Genomic DNA, 15,985 nt, shown 5'->3' with positions numbered 1-15,985 from the left:
TCCCTGTTTGTACTTTTGGTGTGCATTGTCAAGGCCGCATTTGGAGCCCTTTGTTATGGCTTAGGGTTTATTAATAGTAATGATGCAATTGCTTGGGCTATTAAACAGTGTACTGAGTACTATCTATGCTTTGAGTCAAGTTCTTTAACAAATTTAAAAATGAATAAAGTACCAAAAACTATAAAACACAAAAAACCATCATCATCACCCAGTTCTCTAAACCTATCATTCACTAATATTTGTGGTCTTTAAAGTAACTTTTCTTCTGTTGAGTCTTATCTCTTGCAAAGTTCACCAGACCTACTTGCTCTTTGTGAGACTAATTTTAGTTCAGTGGTCTCATCTTGTGATCTTAGAGTTGATGGTTATCTTCCTTTAATTCATAAAGACTCTAATATTCACATGTCATAAAAACTCTAATATTCACATTTATCTTCTCAACTTGACTTATGTCTTGTTTCTGATCCTAGTCAGTGCTCAGTTTCTCCACATTCACCCTTAAGTGCTTCTGATCACAGTTTAATGTCTCTAAAACAATTATCTTATTCTTCTTCATTATCTAATAGGGGTATCATCGTACCTCTTGCAACTACCTTAAAGCTGACTGGGACTTTTTCCATGATTTTCTTCATGAAGACTCTTAGGTAGAAATCTTTCATCTTCCTGCTGACAAATGTGCTTATTACATAACTTCGTGGATTCAGGCTGGCATGGAATCTTTTATTCCCTCTTGACGATGCCAGGTCAAGCCTCATCCTTCTCAAAGGTTTTCCTCACATTGTGCTGCTGCAACTGTCAATCGAAACCATTACTTTCATATCTATTAGCAAAACAACTCTCCAGAAAACAGATGTCTGTTTATTACTGCTTAAAGCCATTGTAAAAAGGTTTTGCCTAACCCCAAAGCGCGCTACTCCCAGGTCATGAAATCTTGTATTTCATCACAAAAATTAGCCTCTAGTGACACCTGGAGAATCTTTAATAGTATCAATAATATGGGCAAATCTGTAATTCCACCTCTCTTGTATCGTTTAGACTTTGTCACTTCTCCTAAAGACAAACCTGAATTGTTTGCTAAGAACTTTTCATCAATACCATCTCTTGATTCTACTAGTTGCGTTCTACCTGATATTGCTGACAAACAGATTGATCCATTCCTATCACTCCAGCTTCTGTATCTAAAGTGATTTCCTGCTTAGACTCTTCTACAGCTTGTGGCCCAGACAACATATCTGTTATAGTCTTGCAGAAGTGTACTCCGGAGCTGTCATCTATACTTTCAAAACTATTCGACAAGTGCTTATCAGAGTCTTGTTTTCCACCCTGCTGAAAAGCAGTATCAGTTATCCCTATTTTCAAAAATTCTGGAGAGCGATCTGATTTGTCTAACTACCGTTCTATAAGTCTTCTTCCTATCTTAAGCAAGGTTTTTGAATCTTTAATTAACAAACACTTAATCTCTCATCTTGAATCAAATACCCTACTTTCTGATCATCAATATGGATTTGGATCTTCTCGTTCTACAGCTGATTTGCTAACAGTAATAACTGATAGGTTTTATCGTGCATTAGATAAAGGTGGAGAGGTTACATTATAAAATATAGATCAAACTTTTTAAAAAATGCTTTTTTTATTAAATTCTTTCTTAAAATGCGCTTCAGAAAAAATTTCAAGCAAAATTTAAACAGTTTGCAAAATAAAAATAAAACTTTAAAACTCTATTAACAATAATTATTTAAAAATCTTGCTTAAAATACTCTTCCTTAAAAGTGCCAGGTACTTCATAAAATAACAATCATTATATCAATAATTACATTTAAAAAAAATTACTTTCTTAATTTTACTTTTTAAATTTATATTAGACTTTTTTCTATTAAAACCAAATGAACTGTTTGAAAGAAAAAAAAAAGAAGTGTTTACATTGTTAAACCTTTAAAACATTCTTAAAACAGTTAGTTTTATTGTAATCAAAATATATTAATTAGAGACAATACAGAATAATATAAAAATTTACATGGTCGTAGTTTAAAGGATACTTCTTGAGGTACAACTTGAATTGTGGAACTAAATGCGTTATTTACTTCTGAAACCTAAATGATAATGGATGTTTCAGTTAAAATACATAATAAAAGTCTTAATCAAACTTATATATACAATCATAAAAACAACTGATAATATCAATAACACAAACAAATATTTTTAAATAGAATTATCTCTTGAATAAAAATTAAGTTTGATGGAAAGGATTAATACACATATTTCAAATCATATAAGAAAAAAAAAAAAAAACTATAATTTTAACTAATTAACTGGCAATACTGTCCTCCATTTATTTCTTGGCGCAATAACTTTTTTCATCATAGCATAAATGTTTAAAAGTGGATTGCAACATTTTAAAGAAATTAGTAGCTTTCTTGATGGTAGAGTCCTCCTTAAACTTTAGGAAACTTAAAAAAATCTGCTTCAACTGCTGTTTTAATAGGAAGAACATTGTTTTTTTATTGCGACAAATACACAAGTCACTAACTCTTCTTTTTTTACATTTTAAATTTAATTACTAATAACCAAAAATAGATATTCCTCTTAACTTTTACCTTATCATTTTTTTGATTAACTTTATAGTAAACACTTGTTTTAAAAGTTAAGTTTGATGCTTATACTCCAGCCCTTGGAATTAGGGTCAACGTTTGACAATATTGACTAAAAAGTTTTTAAGGTAAGCAAAAAATTGCAGACCTTGTTTCTAGGTTTTATGGTAAAACCTTTGTATCTGATTTTTTTGCTAACCTGGTGCCGACCTCTAAAAGATTAAGGCAATTTATTACCTAATTTTTCCTAATTCCGAGGACTTATACTTGGTTTTCATAAGTTAAATCAGCAGATTATAGTTGACAGTAGTATCTTTGTAGAAGCTTGATCTCTTACATAATAACTTGGTCAATTATGCATAATATTAACTGTTTTGAGATTTTTTTGTGACTTAAACTCTATCAAAATACCAATATTAAATATAGATTTTAGTATTAAGATACATTCTTATTTATGAATACACAACAAAAATGCATAACTTACTTTTATATTATCTTCTATACTAATCAATTTACAGTTTTGATCGCCTTGTAAGATTGGTTTTAAGTTGCACCGATCATACGGGAAACCCTTAAAAAGAATAAATAAAAACCATTGAAAAAACTGAAATTTTAAATTTAGATTGTATCATTTTATAATTGAATGTATTTAAAAATTTATGTATGTATGTATGTATTTATGCATGTGTATATATATATATATGTGTGTATTATAATTGAATGTATTTATAAATTTATGCATGTATGTATATGTGTATATATGTATGTATGCAAGTATGTACACATGAATATATGTATGCATACAGGAGTTTATGTATCTAGCTATAAATTTATTTATATACATACACATATATTTTCATTACACACACACACACACACACACACACACACACACACACACACACACACACACACACACACACACACACACACACACACACACACACACACACACACATATATATATAAAGATCTATAGTTTGTTGTCTTTGGGAAGAGCGGAAGGAAAAAAGTGATTCTTACGCCAACACATATGTCACTTTTAATTACTTTTGACTATATATATATATATATATATATATATATATATATATATATATATATATATATATATATATATATATATATATATATATATATATATATATATATATATATATATATATATATATATATATATATATATATATATAGATACATACATATATATTTAAACATCTTCACTTCCAACAAGGCTGCAAGCATACACTAATTAGAGTTGGAAAATACTCGAAGTGAAAAAAAAAGATTGTAGAGCAAGATAATGATTGACAGACGATTTAAAGGATTGCAAATTAAATGAATCAGGAAAGTAGGATAAAGGAAGTGAATCCCAAAGAACTAATGTTCGAGGAAAAAAAAATTGAGGAATAAGAGTTTTTGGAGCACTTAGGAACAGAAAAAGGATGAGACTTAATTGAATGACGAGTAACACAAGGATGAATTTTAGTAGATGGCACAAGAGACGCTAGCTCTTTAGAGCAGTGCCAATTATAGTATTTGTAGAAAAGAGAAAGAAAAGCAACATGATGATGTGATAATGGTTTGAGGTTGGCTGCAAGATCAGGTCCAACTATGTTTACAATGCGTTTTTGCACCTTGTCTATAAGAGAAAGGGCATCAGAAGATCTGCCCCAGATATGGCAACAGTATTCCATACAAGGCCGGATTTGAGATTTATAGAGATAGAGAATAGAATCCGGAGTAAGAAAGTGTTGAGCTTGATAAAGAGATGCAGTTTTAGCAGAAGCTAATTTTGCAACAGATTTGATATATGCTTTCCAAGAAAGATCGGAAGTAAGAGTTAATCCTAGAAGATGAAGGGTAGATGACACATTGAGTACATTACCGTTCATGAATATAGGAAGATCTAAATTATTATGACAACGATTGGCTAAAATAATAGAGCTTTATCTGAATTAAAGTTCACCAGCCACTGTGAGCCCCACATGCTGTAGCAGAAATGAGATCCTTTTCAAGTTCAAAAGCCCCTTCCAAGCAATCAGAGAGTGTTGGCTTCTTATCATGACAAGAATAAAGCGATATTTCTTTATTCAATGCTAAAGTATAAACATTAAATATGCACCATTCTACTAATAAAAGTGTCAAAAATCTTTCAGTAAAAGAAGTTATATTGTATTCACGCTGTATATTCAAAAGTTACTACTCAAAAAAGTTTAAAAAACACAACGACTTTTTTTTCATTTGGTTATAAAACTGCATCTAAAATTTTAGATACAATTTTTCTTTTTAAAGCTGGCAGTCTTTTATCAAGAAATTCTTTAAACTGAAAAATACTTTTTTTGCATGTTTATTATTATAATTTATTTTATATTCAACTCTATTTAGATCTAAATGCAGCAAAAATTTAAAGGAAATATTAGGCTACTGTTATTTATGTTTTATATGAAATGACTTCTTAAAAAAAAATTTAGTCAAGTTATTTTGATTTTTTTACTTCCTACACAAAGAGTTCGAGTTATCAGAAAAAATTTGCTGGAAGGGGACAAAAAATGATTTAAATTAACAATGCTCAGGTTATCCAAGGTTCGACTTAACCAGAGAATTTTGATGGTAACCAATTAGACAATTTCAAGGGACCAAATAAAACACTTTGAGATAACAAAAGTTAACCAGTGTTTGACTTACCGAAAACTAACAATATATATATATATATATATATATATATATATATATATATATATATATATATATATATATATATATATATACAACCCTCGAAATTAGGGTCGGCATTTGCCAATGCCGACCTTAAAGTGTTTGATTTATATAAATTTTTATCTAAATTTATATTCATCAACAAATTTCAAATTTCATGCAATAACCTCTTATTTTTCAAAAACTATGACCATATAAAGTTTTAACCCCCCTCAATTTGAGGGGCTGTAAACATTGCAGGGTCATAAAAACTGAACACTAAGAGATTATTGCATGAAGCTTGAAATTTGTTGATGAATATCAATTTAGATAAAAATAGTAAAGAAAATATTTTATAAACTCATTTTTCCCACCTTAAGGGTTGGGTGGGCCCAAAAATTAGGGTTTTTTTAGTTCCTAAGCTCCAATCACCCTAATTCTTTGCAAAACATTTTTTATGATATAAGCATAAACATACAAAAGTTTGGACCTGTAAGTGTCAAAACTCAAACATCTGAAAACGCAGTGCACACCTCTGTGTGTGTGTATATATATATATCAGGGTGTTAGCCAGTTCAGTGGCACCATGTATACTGTGGAATTGCCAATGGGTAAAAAGTTCTGGAGAAGCCTACTATGGTCAGTCTTTCTCAGGAAGAGGTGTGATCGCACATCTTTATATGACCAGGCAAATTACATTTTGCTTTGACGATTTGACCGCGGCTATTTCAAAAAACATTTTAAAACCACGCTGAATGAAAAATATTCTGAATTATACCTTAAATAAAGTAATTATATCAAAACTTTGAACAAATGGGTTTATATTAGCGAAATGCTTCTAAATAAAGTAACAATTTACTGATAATCGTTTTTTTTAAAAGTATAATTGGCAGTAGTATATATTTTTTTAATTTATAATATATAAATTGTTCAAGTGTGCATTTTTTATAATAAACGTTATTAAAAATAAAAAATTGTTTTGTTTTTATAAACGATGACATTCTGCAACAACAAAAGTCTTATTAACGAATTCTAATATAAGAATAATTAAAGTTAATACATTTGAAAAAATAAACAAAATTTTGTTATAAAAAAAAAGACAAATGTTTTAGAAAGCCGTTACAATTGAATAAGTTTGATCTTAAACGCTTTTACACTAGTGGCCATTGAAATAAAGCCAGCAGCAAATTTTTGGAAAATACACAGTTTACTCTAGCAACAAGGTCTAGCAGGCATATTATCAAATGCAATTTTAACCTTACAATACACTGAATAAAGTTCTAGCTCAAACGATGAATAAAAGTCAGTAATTCACAGGATATCCTTTATTTTTAAGCACAGCATTAATGCGATCAGGCATGCTATGAACAAGTGTTCTACAGTATTCCGGTGTTATTTCTGTCGTCCACACACGCTTCAAAACCTCTTTCAGGTCTTTTTCTGATGTAGGACGATGTGCAGCAACTTTCCTTTTCACAATTTGCCAGGTAAATTTGATGGCCAATTGGAAAGAAGTTCAATGTTATTGTCTGAAAACCACTTTTGGACAATCTTTGCGGTGTGACAAGAGGCTGAGTCTTGTTGTATAATTGTTGCTCCTGAGATGTTCATGTGGATTTGAAGCTTACTTTCAAGAACCTTTTTTGCATTGACCAAGTACTTTTTTGCATTGACCTTTATCCCCTTTATCGAAGATGTGCAGTCCACACCGACCACTTGCTGTGATGCCACCCCAGATCATGACGCTTGGTGGATGTTTGACAGTTTTGATGGTGTATTTGGGATTGAATCGCTGAGAGGCAGGACGTCTGACATAATTGTAACCAGGGCCTCGTAGCTGCTGAAAGGTACTTTCATCTGTGAACATGACTCTCTCCCACCACTCCCTTGACTTGTCTTTCATCGCACGGCAAAACTTTAATCGCTGGAGGAGTTGTTGTTTCGTGATTAGAGGTTTCTTCGCTGGTCTGCGAGCTACAAGACCAAAGTCATTTGACAGACGTCTCCTAACAGTCCTAGCACTCACTTGAATACCCCTGTCACTAGCTAGGCTTGCAACGCGTGCAGAAGAAATATGCGGACTAGACACAACAATGCTCTTCAAATAACGATCATCACGATGATTTGTTTTTCGTACTCCCTTGCAGTTGGAACGTCGTGAAACACCTCCAGATCTTAAAACATTCTCAACGGCGCCTCTAGAAATCTTCAGTTTCTTTGCAATATCACGCTGAGAATAACGCTCAGTATTCAATGCTACAATTTGCCCCTTGACAAAATCATTAATATCTGGCTTTTTCCCCATTATCACACTAAAATAAGCAATAACAACATTATAGTTTTTCAGCAAGAAATCATGAAATTGAATTAAATACTAAGCCAAACACGTGTATAATATGCATAACATAAATAATAATGACGCCATATATAAACAAACCGAACGGCATGACGTTGTTCTTACTTTTTTATACATATTTCATTTTACAGCAAAATCATCAAGTGGCTTTAATTCAATAGCCACTAGTGTATATTATCCAAACACTTTTTAATGAAGTAACAAAACACTTCTAATGAATTTTATAACAAGTATTAAAAACTGTTGTTTTTTTTAACTTGTATAATTATGTATTTTTTATTATAAATGTTTATCTTTAAACATATTAAAAAACAAAGTACAAATGTTAAAACAAAGAATGAAGTGGTTTTTTAATGCATAAATTAAATAGACTAAGCATTTTAGTTTGATGAGTTTTTATTTTTTTGTGTGTTTTTGCTCAAGTAAAGTATTTATTTTTACCATTAAATAATTACGAAAAACTATTATGTATTATAATTAGCACAGCACTAGTACAGGAATTAGTACTGAACAGGAATTTGCTTTAGTCAAACTTCCATTAAGTCAAAACATTTGCATTGGTCCTTTATAAGTTCAACTTATCAGGAATTAACTGCACTAAAAGTAATCCTTTTTAAATATACAGAAGTTTAAAAAAATAAATTAGTTATTTCAATTTTCAATAACTTATACAATATCTCTAAATTTACCGGATCAGCACACCAATAACATTCACCAGAAGCTAACATACATTCACTACATGTTGATCGCTCTTTGCACTTTTTACCCTCTAAAATAAATATCTCTGGTTTTAAACATATAACAAAAAAGTTACAAATAGATAAATACATATCAGAATAAAATAAAAAATTATATAAGACAGAATGAAGAGTGAGATAAAGAGAGAAAAGTGTTCCTTATCTACTCAGAATAAGAAGTAAAAAGATGATGAAACTGCTTTTGAATTTTTATATTTATCAGAACTAATTTACTACTTAAACTTATAAATTAACAACCTTATAAGTAAACTATTTACAATTCAAATAATATTTTATTAAATAAATTTTTATTGCTGTATGCGATAAAAATATTTTTAAATTTAAAACACACTTTGTAGGTAAAAATATAAACATGTACATAATATATAAATAATTTGCTGGTGTTGATTAAATAAATAAAAAATTATTTAGTAAAAACACGCAACTGTAATTTAAACTCTGTGTGGTATGAAAGTTAAAACATTTCTAATTTAAATAGAAAAATTTATACTTTATATCTATAACTGACAGTTCAGTGGAGAAAATAGAGTTAGCCTCACCATGTACTGATCCAATATTTTGTAAATTTCTAAGCGAATTTGTGCGGTGCATCTTTTGTATCCACACACATAATTATTGTTACAAACAACAATTTTTTAGATTATAATATAGCATAATTAAATTGCGGTACATTTGATAAAACCATAAAGTGTATAATACTTAATATTTGCGGTAGCAAATAGAATAAGCCTCATCAATAATTATTTTTAGTTTACTTGTATATATTGATCTGGTGATACGCATTTGTGACTTAGATTTTATTATTATTTGTAAGTTATACAAAGACTGTGAAATCGTGGCTCATAAAGTTTTTAACATTTGGTTTTTGATACCTGAATTTGAAATGGGAGGTGGTAAGTGTTTACCAAATGAACTATTAGCAGTAATCAAAGCATGTAAAGATACAGACATATCTAATCGGGAAATTACAAAGAAAATTAAAAGATCTACAAAAGTGGTTAATAATTACTTCAAGATTGGCGTTAATTATGGAGATTATAAAGAAAGTGGTGGCAAACGTAAAATTGATAATCCTGCTAAGTGAGTTACTGTACGTCGTGCTGCTGCTCAGCACATGACTACTTCACAAATTTGTATTGATTTACCACGTTGAACAGTTACAGGTAAGGGTAAATCAACACAGCTTCACAAATTTTTTTTTTTTTTTCCCAACACAGTTGGGAAAAGCGTAAACCAAGACCAAAACTTACTGTTCGTCATAAAGAAGTTAGATTACATTTTGCAAAAGAACACATCTTTCCAAAATCTTGACTAATATGTCAAGTCACATCTTTGAAGTCATTAAAAATTCAGGAAGCAATACTAAATATTAAATGAGCGTAAAGCAAAATATTTTTTGTATTTTCTTGTATATAACGTAAATGAGGCTAATTCTATTTTCGCCACGAATTAACTACTTTTAATTTTTTTTCCACTTGTAATTAATTAAACGTACTAATTTATAAACTTTTTAATTGTAGTAGAAGATAATAAGAAAAAGGGTAGATTTAATAACTGTTTTATTGCCAATTTTGTTAAATTAGAACAAAAAATAAAGGTGAGGCTAATTCTATTTTCTCCGCTGTATTATAATTTAAACACTAAATTTAATAGCAACCACCCTAAAAAAAAAATAAAAAAATAAAAACAGTACGCAAATTATTCAAATTAATAATATTTATTTCTATTAAAATTCATTTTAATTTTTTTATTTTGTTAGTTTTCTGCAAAGTATTAAAACGCTTAATATAATAAAACTTGCAAACAGTTGTGATAAGTAGTAAAATAAAAAACTTATGTGTGGACATATGAGACAAAAAATGGCACGCACCTCCTGGGAAGACTTGTATGTGGAGAAAGTGATAATAGAAAATAAAATTTATTAGATTATTATTTACAATTTTTAGCTAAATAATTTTTTTTAAACTTTATTTTTTTATTTTTTATCATTAAAAAGAAATACAAATAAAAAATTTTAATTTTGCTATGAAAAATTGTTTACTTAAATATTCTTGGGTTTGCAAGATAATAAATGAAAGTTTATTATAAATATATATATATATATAAATTTATATATATTAAGTGGAATTATACATATTTATAGGACATATTTAGTCATGACTAACTTCGTTTGGTCATGACTAAATATGTCCTGTAATAGTTATCAAATATTACTATTTTTAATTTTTAATTTAAAGCTTTTTATTAAAGCATTTTATCTCCTTTGTTATAAAAATCAGGTTTTTCAAAATTCTGAAACGATATTATGTTTGAGTGTAACTTGAGTCAAAAATGTTAAATAAAATAGGATAAATAAGGCACTTTTATTAGGCATCTATTCTTTAGAGTAGTATTTTTATATTCTTTGAGTAAAAATCTAATTGGGTTGCAAAATTTAGAAAAATCCTCCGAACCATTATCAAATACTAAATGTTGAAGTTGCATTCTTTGTTTCTCTTCAAATAACCATGAAAATGCTGAATCAGCACTATTTTAACAGATAATATCTCAACAAACCATGATTATTTTTAGCAAAAATTATTTACTTAATATGGACTGTAAATAATGTAAAATTAATCATTAACTTAATATAGACTGCAAATAATTAAAAAAGAGATGCTTGGGCGATGACTAGGTAAATTTTTTGTATGGAAATGGTAATTCATATAAAATGAACCTAAATACTTTTAATTACTTTGTTTTCTCTTTCACCACCATAGACTTTATTTACTCTTTAAAATTAAATTAATTTATGCTGTTTAGCTGCATGACAACTTTAAGAAATTTATATTCCACACTCTTTTATGTAAAAAAATTAATACAAAATAAAAATCATTAAAAAAATTACCTTGTTGAGCAAATACGATTGAAAAAAGTGTAACCAACAATAAAAGTTTAAATTTCATTTTACTACTCTATATCAGGAAAAAAAAAATTATATTTAGAATATTTATGTCATATTATTTTCATTGCAATTACACTATAAATATAACACTATAAAATTATTTTATTTAAGTTATATATATATATATATATATATATATATATATATATATATATATATATATATATATATATATATATATATATATAATATATATATATATATATATATATATATATATATATATATATATATATATATATATATATAAAGAATGTTTTATATATAAACAAAAACATTTATTAAGTGATTTTGTAGTAATTTATTATTGCTCTTTTTATTTAAGAACATTACGCTTTGAAGAATATCAGTAAAATTATTTGTGTTATATATATATATATATATATATATATATATATATATATATATATATATATATATATATATATATATATATATAACACACAAATAATTTATATATATATATATTTTTATATATTACATATTTAATATATTCATATTAAATGTTTGAAAGAAGCTTTTGATATTTGATATATTCATAGTTAAATGTTTGAAAAAAACTACCCACAATTCTACTGAAAAATTCAAACCTGTTTATAATAAAGAACTAATATATTAATATATAATTAAATTTTGTATATACCAATAAAATATTATGTTTTATTTTTTTTGCATATGTTATTTTTTTTATATTGCATTTAGTTATGATGTAAAAAAAATGCAAAGGCGACTTGTAAGTATTTATAGTATTTAAAAACTTTACTATAAAGCAATAAAAAGAAAATGTATTAAAAGCATCGTATAGTAATAAAAACTACAAACTGACAAAGTATTTCCTAAAGTACCCTCTAACCATCGACTAAATCGCTTAATCGTTTACCATCCATCGCTTGGGATAGGAGAGTCAACTTCCCGCCCCATAAACCCCCTGCATATAAAAAACAAAAATAAACTTAAAAACGGGGGTTAAAATAACAAACATCGAATAAATTCCTTCAGTTCCGAATAGTTAAAAATAACCGATTATTAGCGTCATTTCCAAAAAAAAATTTGAATCGTAAAAACGTAAACTGCGGTTTAATGTTAATTTGCTACTAGCACGATCAATTGCGATTACAGAAACCGCTCGGTAATTTAAACTTAAAAGATACCTAATATCCGATTTTGTGTTTTAAAACGTTTTCAAAACGCACAATATTTATTTGGTTAATTATCATCCAAAGATTCAGAAGTTAAATCATTTTTAATTTTCTATCCTTCAGTTATTAATTATTTGACGATTAACTTATGTGACTTTTGACTTAACTGAAATTTTTTTGTTTGTAGTTATTTTAGATGCTCCCAGGAGTCCTTACGGTCTTATCACAGAGCACCACGGGAGTGCATTTAACAAGAGGTTTGCACCCCTTCCGTACCAATGTCGCTTGTTTGGCTAGAGCTGGCGTCGACCTCGGACCTCTGGGTTCTGAGCCAGAACTCTAACCACTGCGCCACGGCTACTCTAAAATGAAAAATAACTATAACTTTTCAACTTTATCGAAGCTGCAATGAAATACGATACTAGATCTCATTTGCTCCATGGATGCAGTTTTCATTATAATAAAAAACTATTGTTAAAAACTTTTTAAAAATGTTGTCTTACCGGTTTTTGCATTTAATCTGGTGGTTTTCCGCACGAATCTGGTGTTTTTTTTCATTTAATTTGACGGTTTTTTGCATTTAACCCGGCGGATTTAAAGTTTATATCAATTTCATAATGCATGTTATGAATTGCTTAAATGATTAGTAATAAATATTTTCAGTAAATGATAGTAATAAATATTTTCATAAATATTTTAAATGATTAGTAATAAATATTTTCAGTCAGATCAGGTTATCCTGCTACTGGTAACATGTAACCCAGTACAATCTGCTTCATGTCCTGATGCCTTGTAGGATACGCCTTTTTAGGCAAAGACTAGGAGATGCCAACTCCGACTTAAAACACCCCCTGCCTTAGGGCTCTTGGTTGAGTAAAGGCTAGAGATGGTGTCTCGATAAAAATACTCATCATGGGCAGATGTTAAATGCACCCAGCTACTGTCTTGTAGAAGGCCTCCTAGGCAAAGACTTAAGGGGTAAACAGATTCTATCTGTTGACCAGCCTCGCACCCCTTCTTCATTTATTAGGCTGGCGCAGATGTATTTTAATACATTGTTTCCAGTTTAGGATGTTGAATGCTGGATCTTCTTGACTCAATGCATGGGTTTTGCTTGTGTCTCTGTTTTTATGACTAGGCAACTCATTCTATTATCTCCTAATGAGGGTACAGCTCTAAAACTCAGTTTTATGGTTCTGAGGCCGACTGGTAGTCAGGTTTCCCGAACTCTGTGGTAGCTCTCAGAGAGGCTGATTCCATCAACAGCTGAAAAATATCAAAGTATTTAACAGTGCCATGTTGCGCATGGATGGTGTCCCTGTTTTTACTTTTGGTGTGCATTGCGGAGGCCACATTTGGAGCCCTTTGTTACGGCTTAGGGTTTATTAGTAGTAATGAGGCAATTGCTTGGGCTATTAAACAGTGTTCTGAGTACTATCTATGCTTTGAGTCAAGTTCTTCAATCTAATTTAAAATAAATAAAGTACCAAAAACTATAAAACACAAAAAACCATCATCATCACCCAGTTCTCTAAACCTATCATTCACTAATATTTGTGGTCTTTGAAGTAACTTTTCTTCTGTTGAGTCTTATCTCTTGCAAAGTTCACCAGACCTACTTGCTCTTTGTGAGACTAGTTTGAGTTCGGCTGTCTCATCTTGTGATCTTAGTGTTGATGGTTATCTTCCTCTAATTCGTGAAGACTCCAATAGTCACATGCTTGGCCTCGGCATTTGCATTCGTAAGAATTCACCCATTTGTCGTGAAACTAGGTTTGAATCCACCGACAATTCTTTTATGTGCTTTCGTTTAGCACCACTTCACTCTATTGCCTTTCTCTTTGTTCTATATCGCTCTCCTTCATCTCAAGACTGCACACTTTTTGTCGTTATTTCTGATCATATTGACCAAGCCCTCTATCTTTATCCATCAGCTAATATAGTTGTTGTTGGTGACTTTAATGCTCACCACTCTGAATGGCTTTGCTCTAGTGTCAGTGATTCGGCAGGCATTAAAGCCCACAACTTTTGCCTTTCTCAATGCCTAACTCAAATAGTCAACTTTCCAACTCGCTTTCCAGACAACCCGAATCATTTACTTCCTCTACTCGACTTATGTCTTGTTTCTGATCCTAGTCAGTGCTCAGTTTCTCCACATTCACCCTTAGGTTCTTCTGATCACAGTTTGATCTCTCTAAAACTAATATCTCGTTCTTCTTCATCACCTGAATCCCCCTACTATCGTACCTCTTACAACTACAGTAAAGCTGACTGGGATTCTTTCCGTGATTTTCTTCGTAATGGCCCTTGGGTAGAAATCTTTCGTCTTCCTGTCGACAAATGTGCTTCTTACATAACTTCGTGGATTCAGGCTGGCATGGAATCTTTTATTCCCTTTCGACGATTCCAGGTCAAGCCTCACTCTCCTCCATGGTTTTCTTCACACTGTGCTGCTGCGATTGCCAATCGAAACCGTTACTTCCATATTTATTAGCAAAACAGTTCTCCAGAAAACAGACGTCTGTTTATAACTGCTAGAAACAATTGTAAAAAGGTTTTGTCTAACGCCAAAACCCGCTATTCTCAGTTCATGAAATCTCGTATCTCATCTCAAAAATTAGGCTCTCGTGACTACTGGAGAATCTTTAATAATATCAATAATAAGGGCAAATCTATAATTCCACCTCTCTTGTATGGTTTAGACTTTGTCACCTCACTTAAAGACAAAGCCGAATTGTTTGCTAAAAACTTTTCATCAATATCATCTCTTGATTCCACTAGTTGCGTTCTACCTGATATTGCCAACAAACAGGTTGATCCATTGCTTGACATTCATATCACTCCAGCATCTGTATCTAAAGTGATTTCCTGCCTAGACTCTTCTACAGCTTGTGGCCCGGACAACATACCTGTTATTGTCTTGCAGAAGTGTTCTCCGGAGCTGTCGTCTATACTCTCAAAACTATTCAACAAGTGCTTATCAGAGTCTTGCTTTCCAGCCTGTTGGAAAGCGGCATCTGTTATCCCTATCTTCAAAAATTCTGGAGAGCGATCCGATTCGTCTAACTACCGTCCCATAAGTCTTCTTCCTATCATAAGCAAGGTTTTTGAATCTTTAATTAACAAACACTTAATTTCTCATCTTGAATCTAATAACTTACTTTCTGACCATCAATATGGATTTCGATCTTCTCGTTCTACAGCTGATTTGCTAACAGTAATAACTGACAGGTTTTATCGTGCATTAGATAAAGGTGGAGAGGTTAAAGCCATCGCTCTTGATATTTCAAAAGCTTTTGATAAAGTTTGGCATGCTGGTCTTCTCCATAAGCTTTCTTCTTATGGTGTATCCGGCAACATCTTTAAGATCATTGAATCCTTCCTTTCCAATCGTAGCATAAAAGTTGTCCTCGATGGACGACACTCTTCTTCTTATTCTGTAACTTCAGGGGTTCCTCAAGGTTCTATCCTTGGCCCTATACTCTTTTTAATTTACATTAATG

The 15,985-nt window shown here is 30.3% G+C and overlaps 1 protein-coding gene across 1 annotated transcript in view; it reads right to left on the bottom strand.

Moving 5' to 3' along the window:
* The window catches only part of LOC100213119 (integrin beta-1-A), a 31,273-nt gene extending 19,898 nt beyond the window's left edge, over positions 1–11,375 (bottom strand). Inside the window, exons 1-4 of the mRNA XM_065809000.1 lie at positions 11,287–11,375; positions 8,331–8,410; positions 3,073–3,159; positions 2,015–2,090 (exon numbers count right to left, since the gene is read on the bottom strand). Coding sequence (XP_065665072.1) covers positions 2,015–2,090; positions 3,073–3,159; positions 8,331–8,410; positions 11,287–11,344 — 301 coding nt within the window. The 5' untranslated portion in view covers positions 11,345–11,375. The remainder of the gene's footprint in view (positions 1–2,014; positions 2,091–3,072; positions 3,160–8,330; positions 8,411–11,286) is intronic.
* Positions 11,376–15,985: the final 4,610 nt, after the last annotated feature.

Source organism: Hydra vulgaris, chromosome 11 (assembly GCF_038396675.1).
Source record: "Hydra vulgaris chromosome 11, alternate assembly HydraT2T_AEP".
Classification (NCBI taxonomy): domain Eukaryota; kingdom Metazoa; phylum Cnidaria; class Hydrozoa; order Anthoathecata; family Hydridae; genus Hydra; species Hydra vulgaris.
The sequence above is the reverse complement of the archived record's forward strand: the minus strand, read 5'-3'. Positions and strand labels throughout refer to the sequence as shown.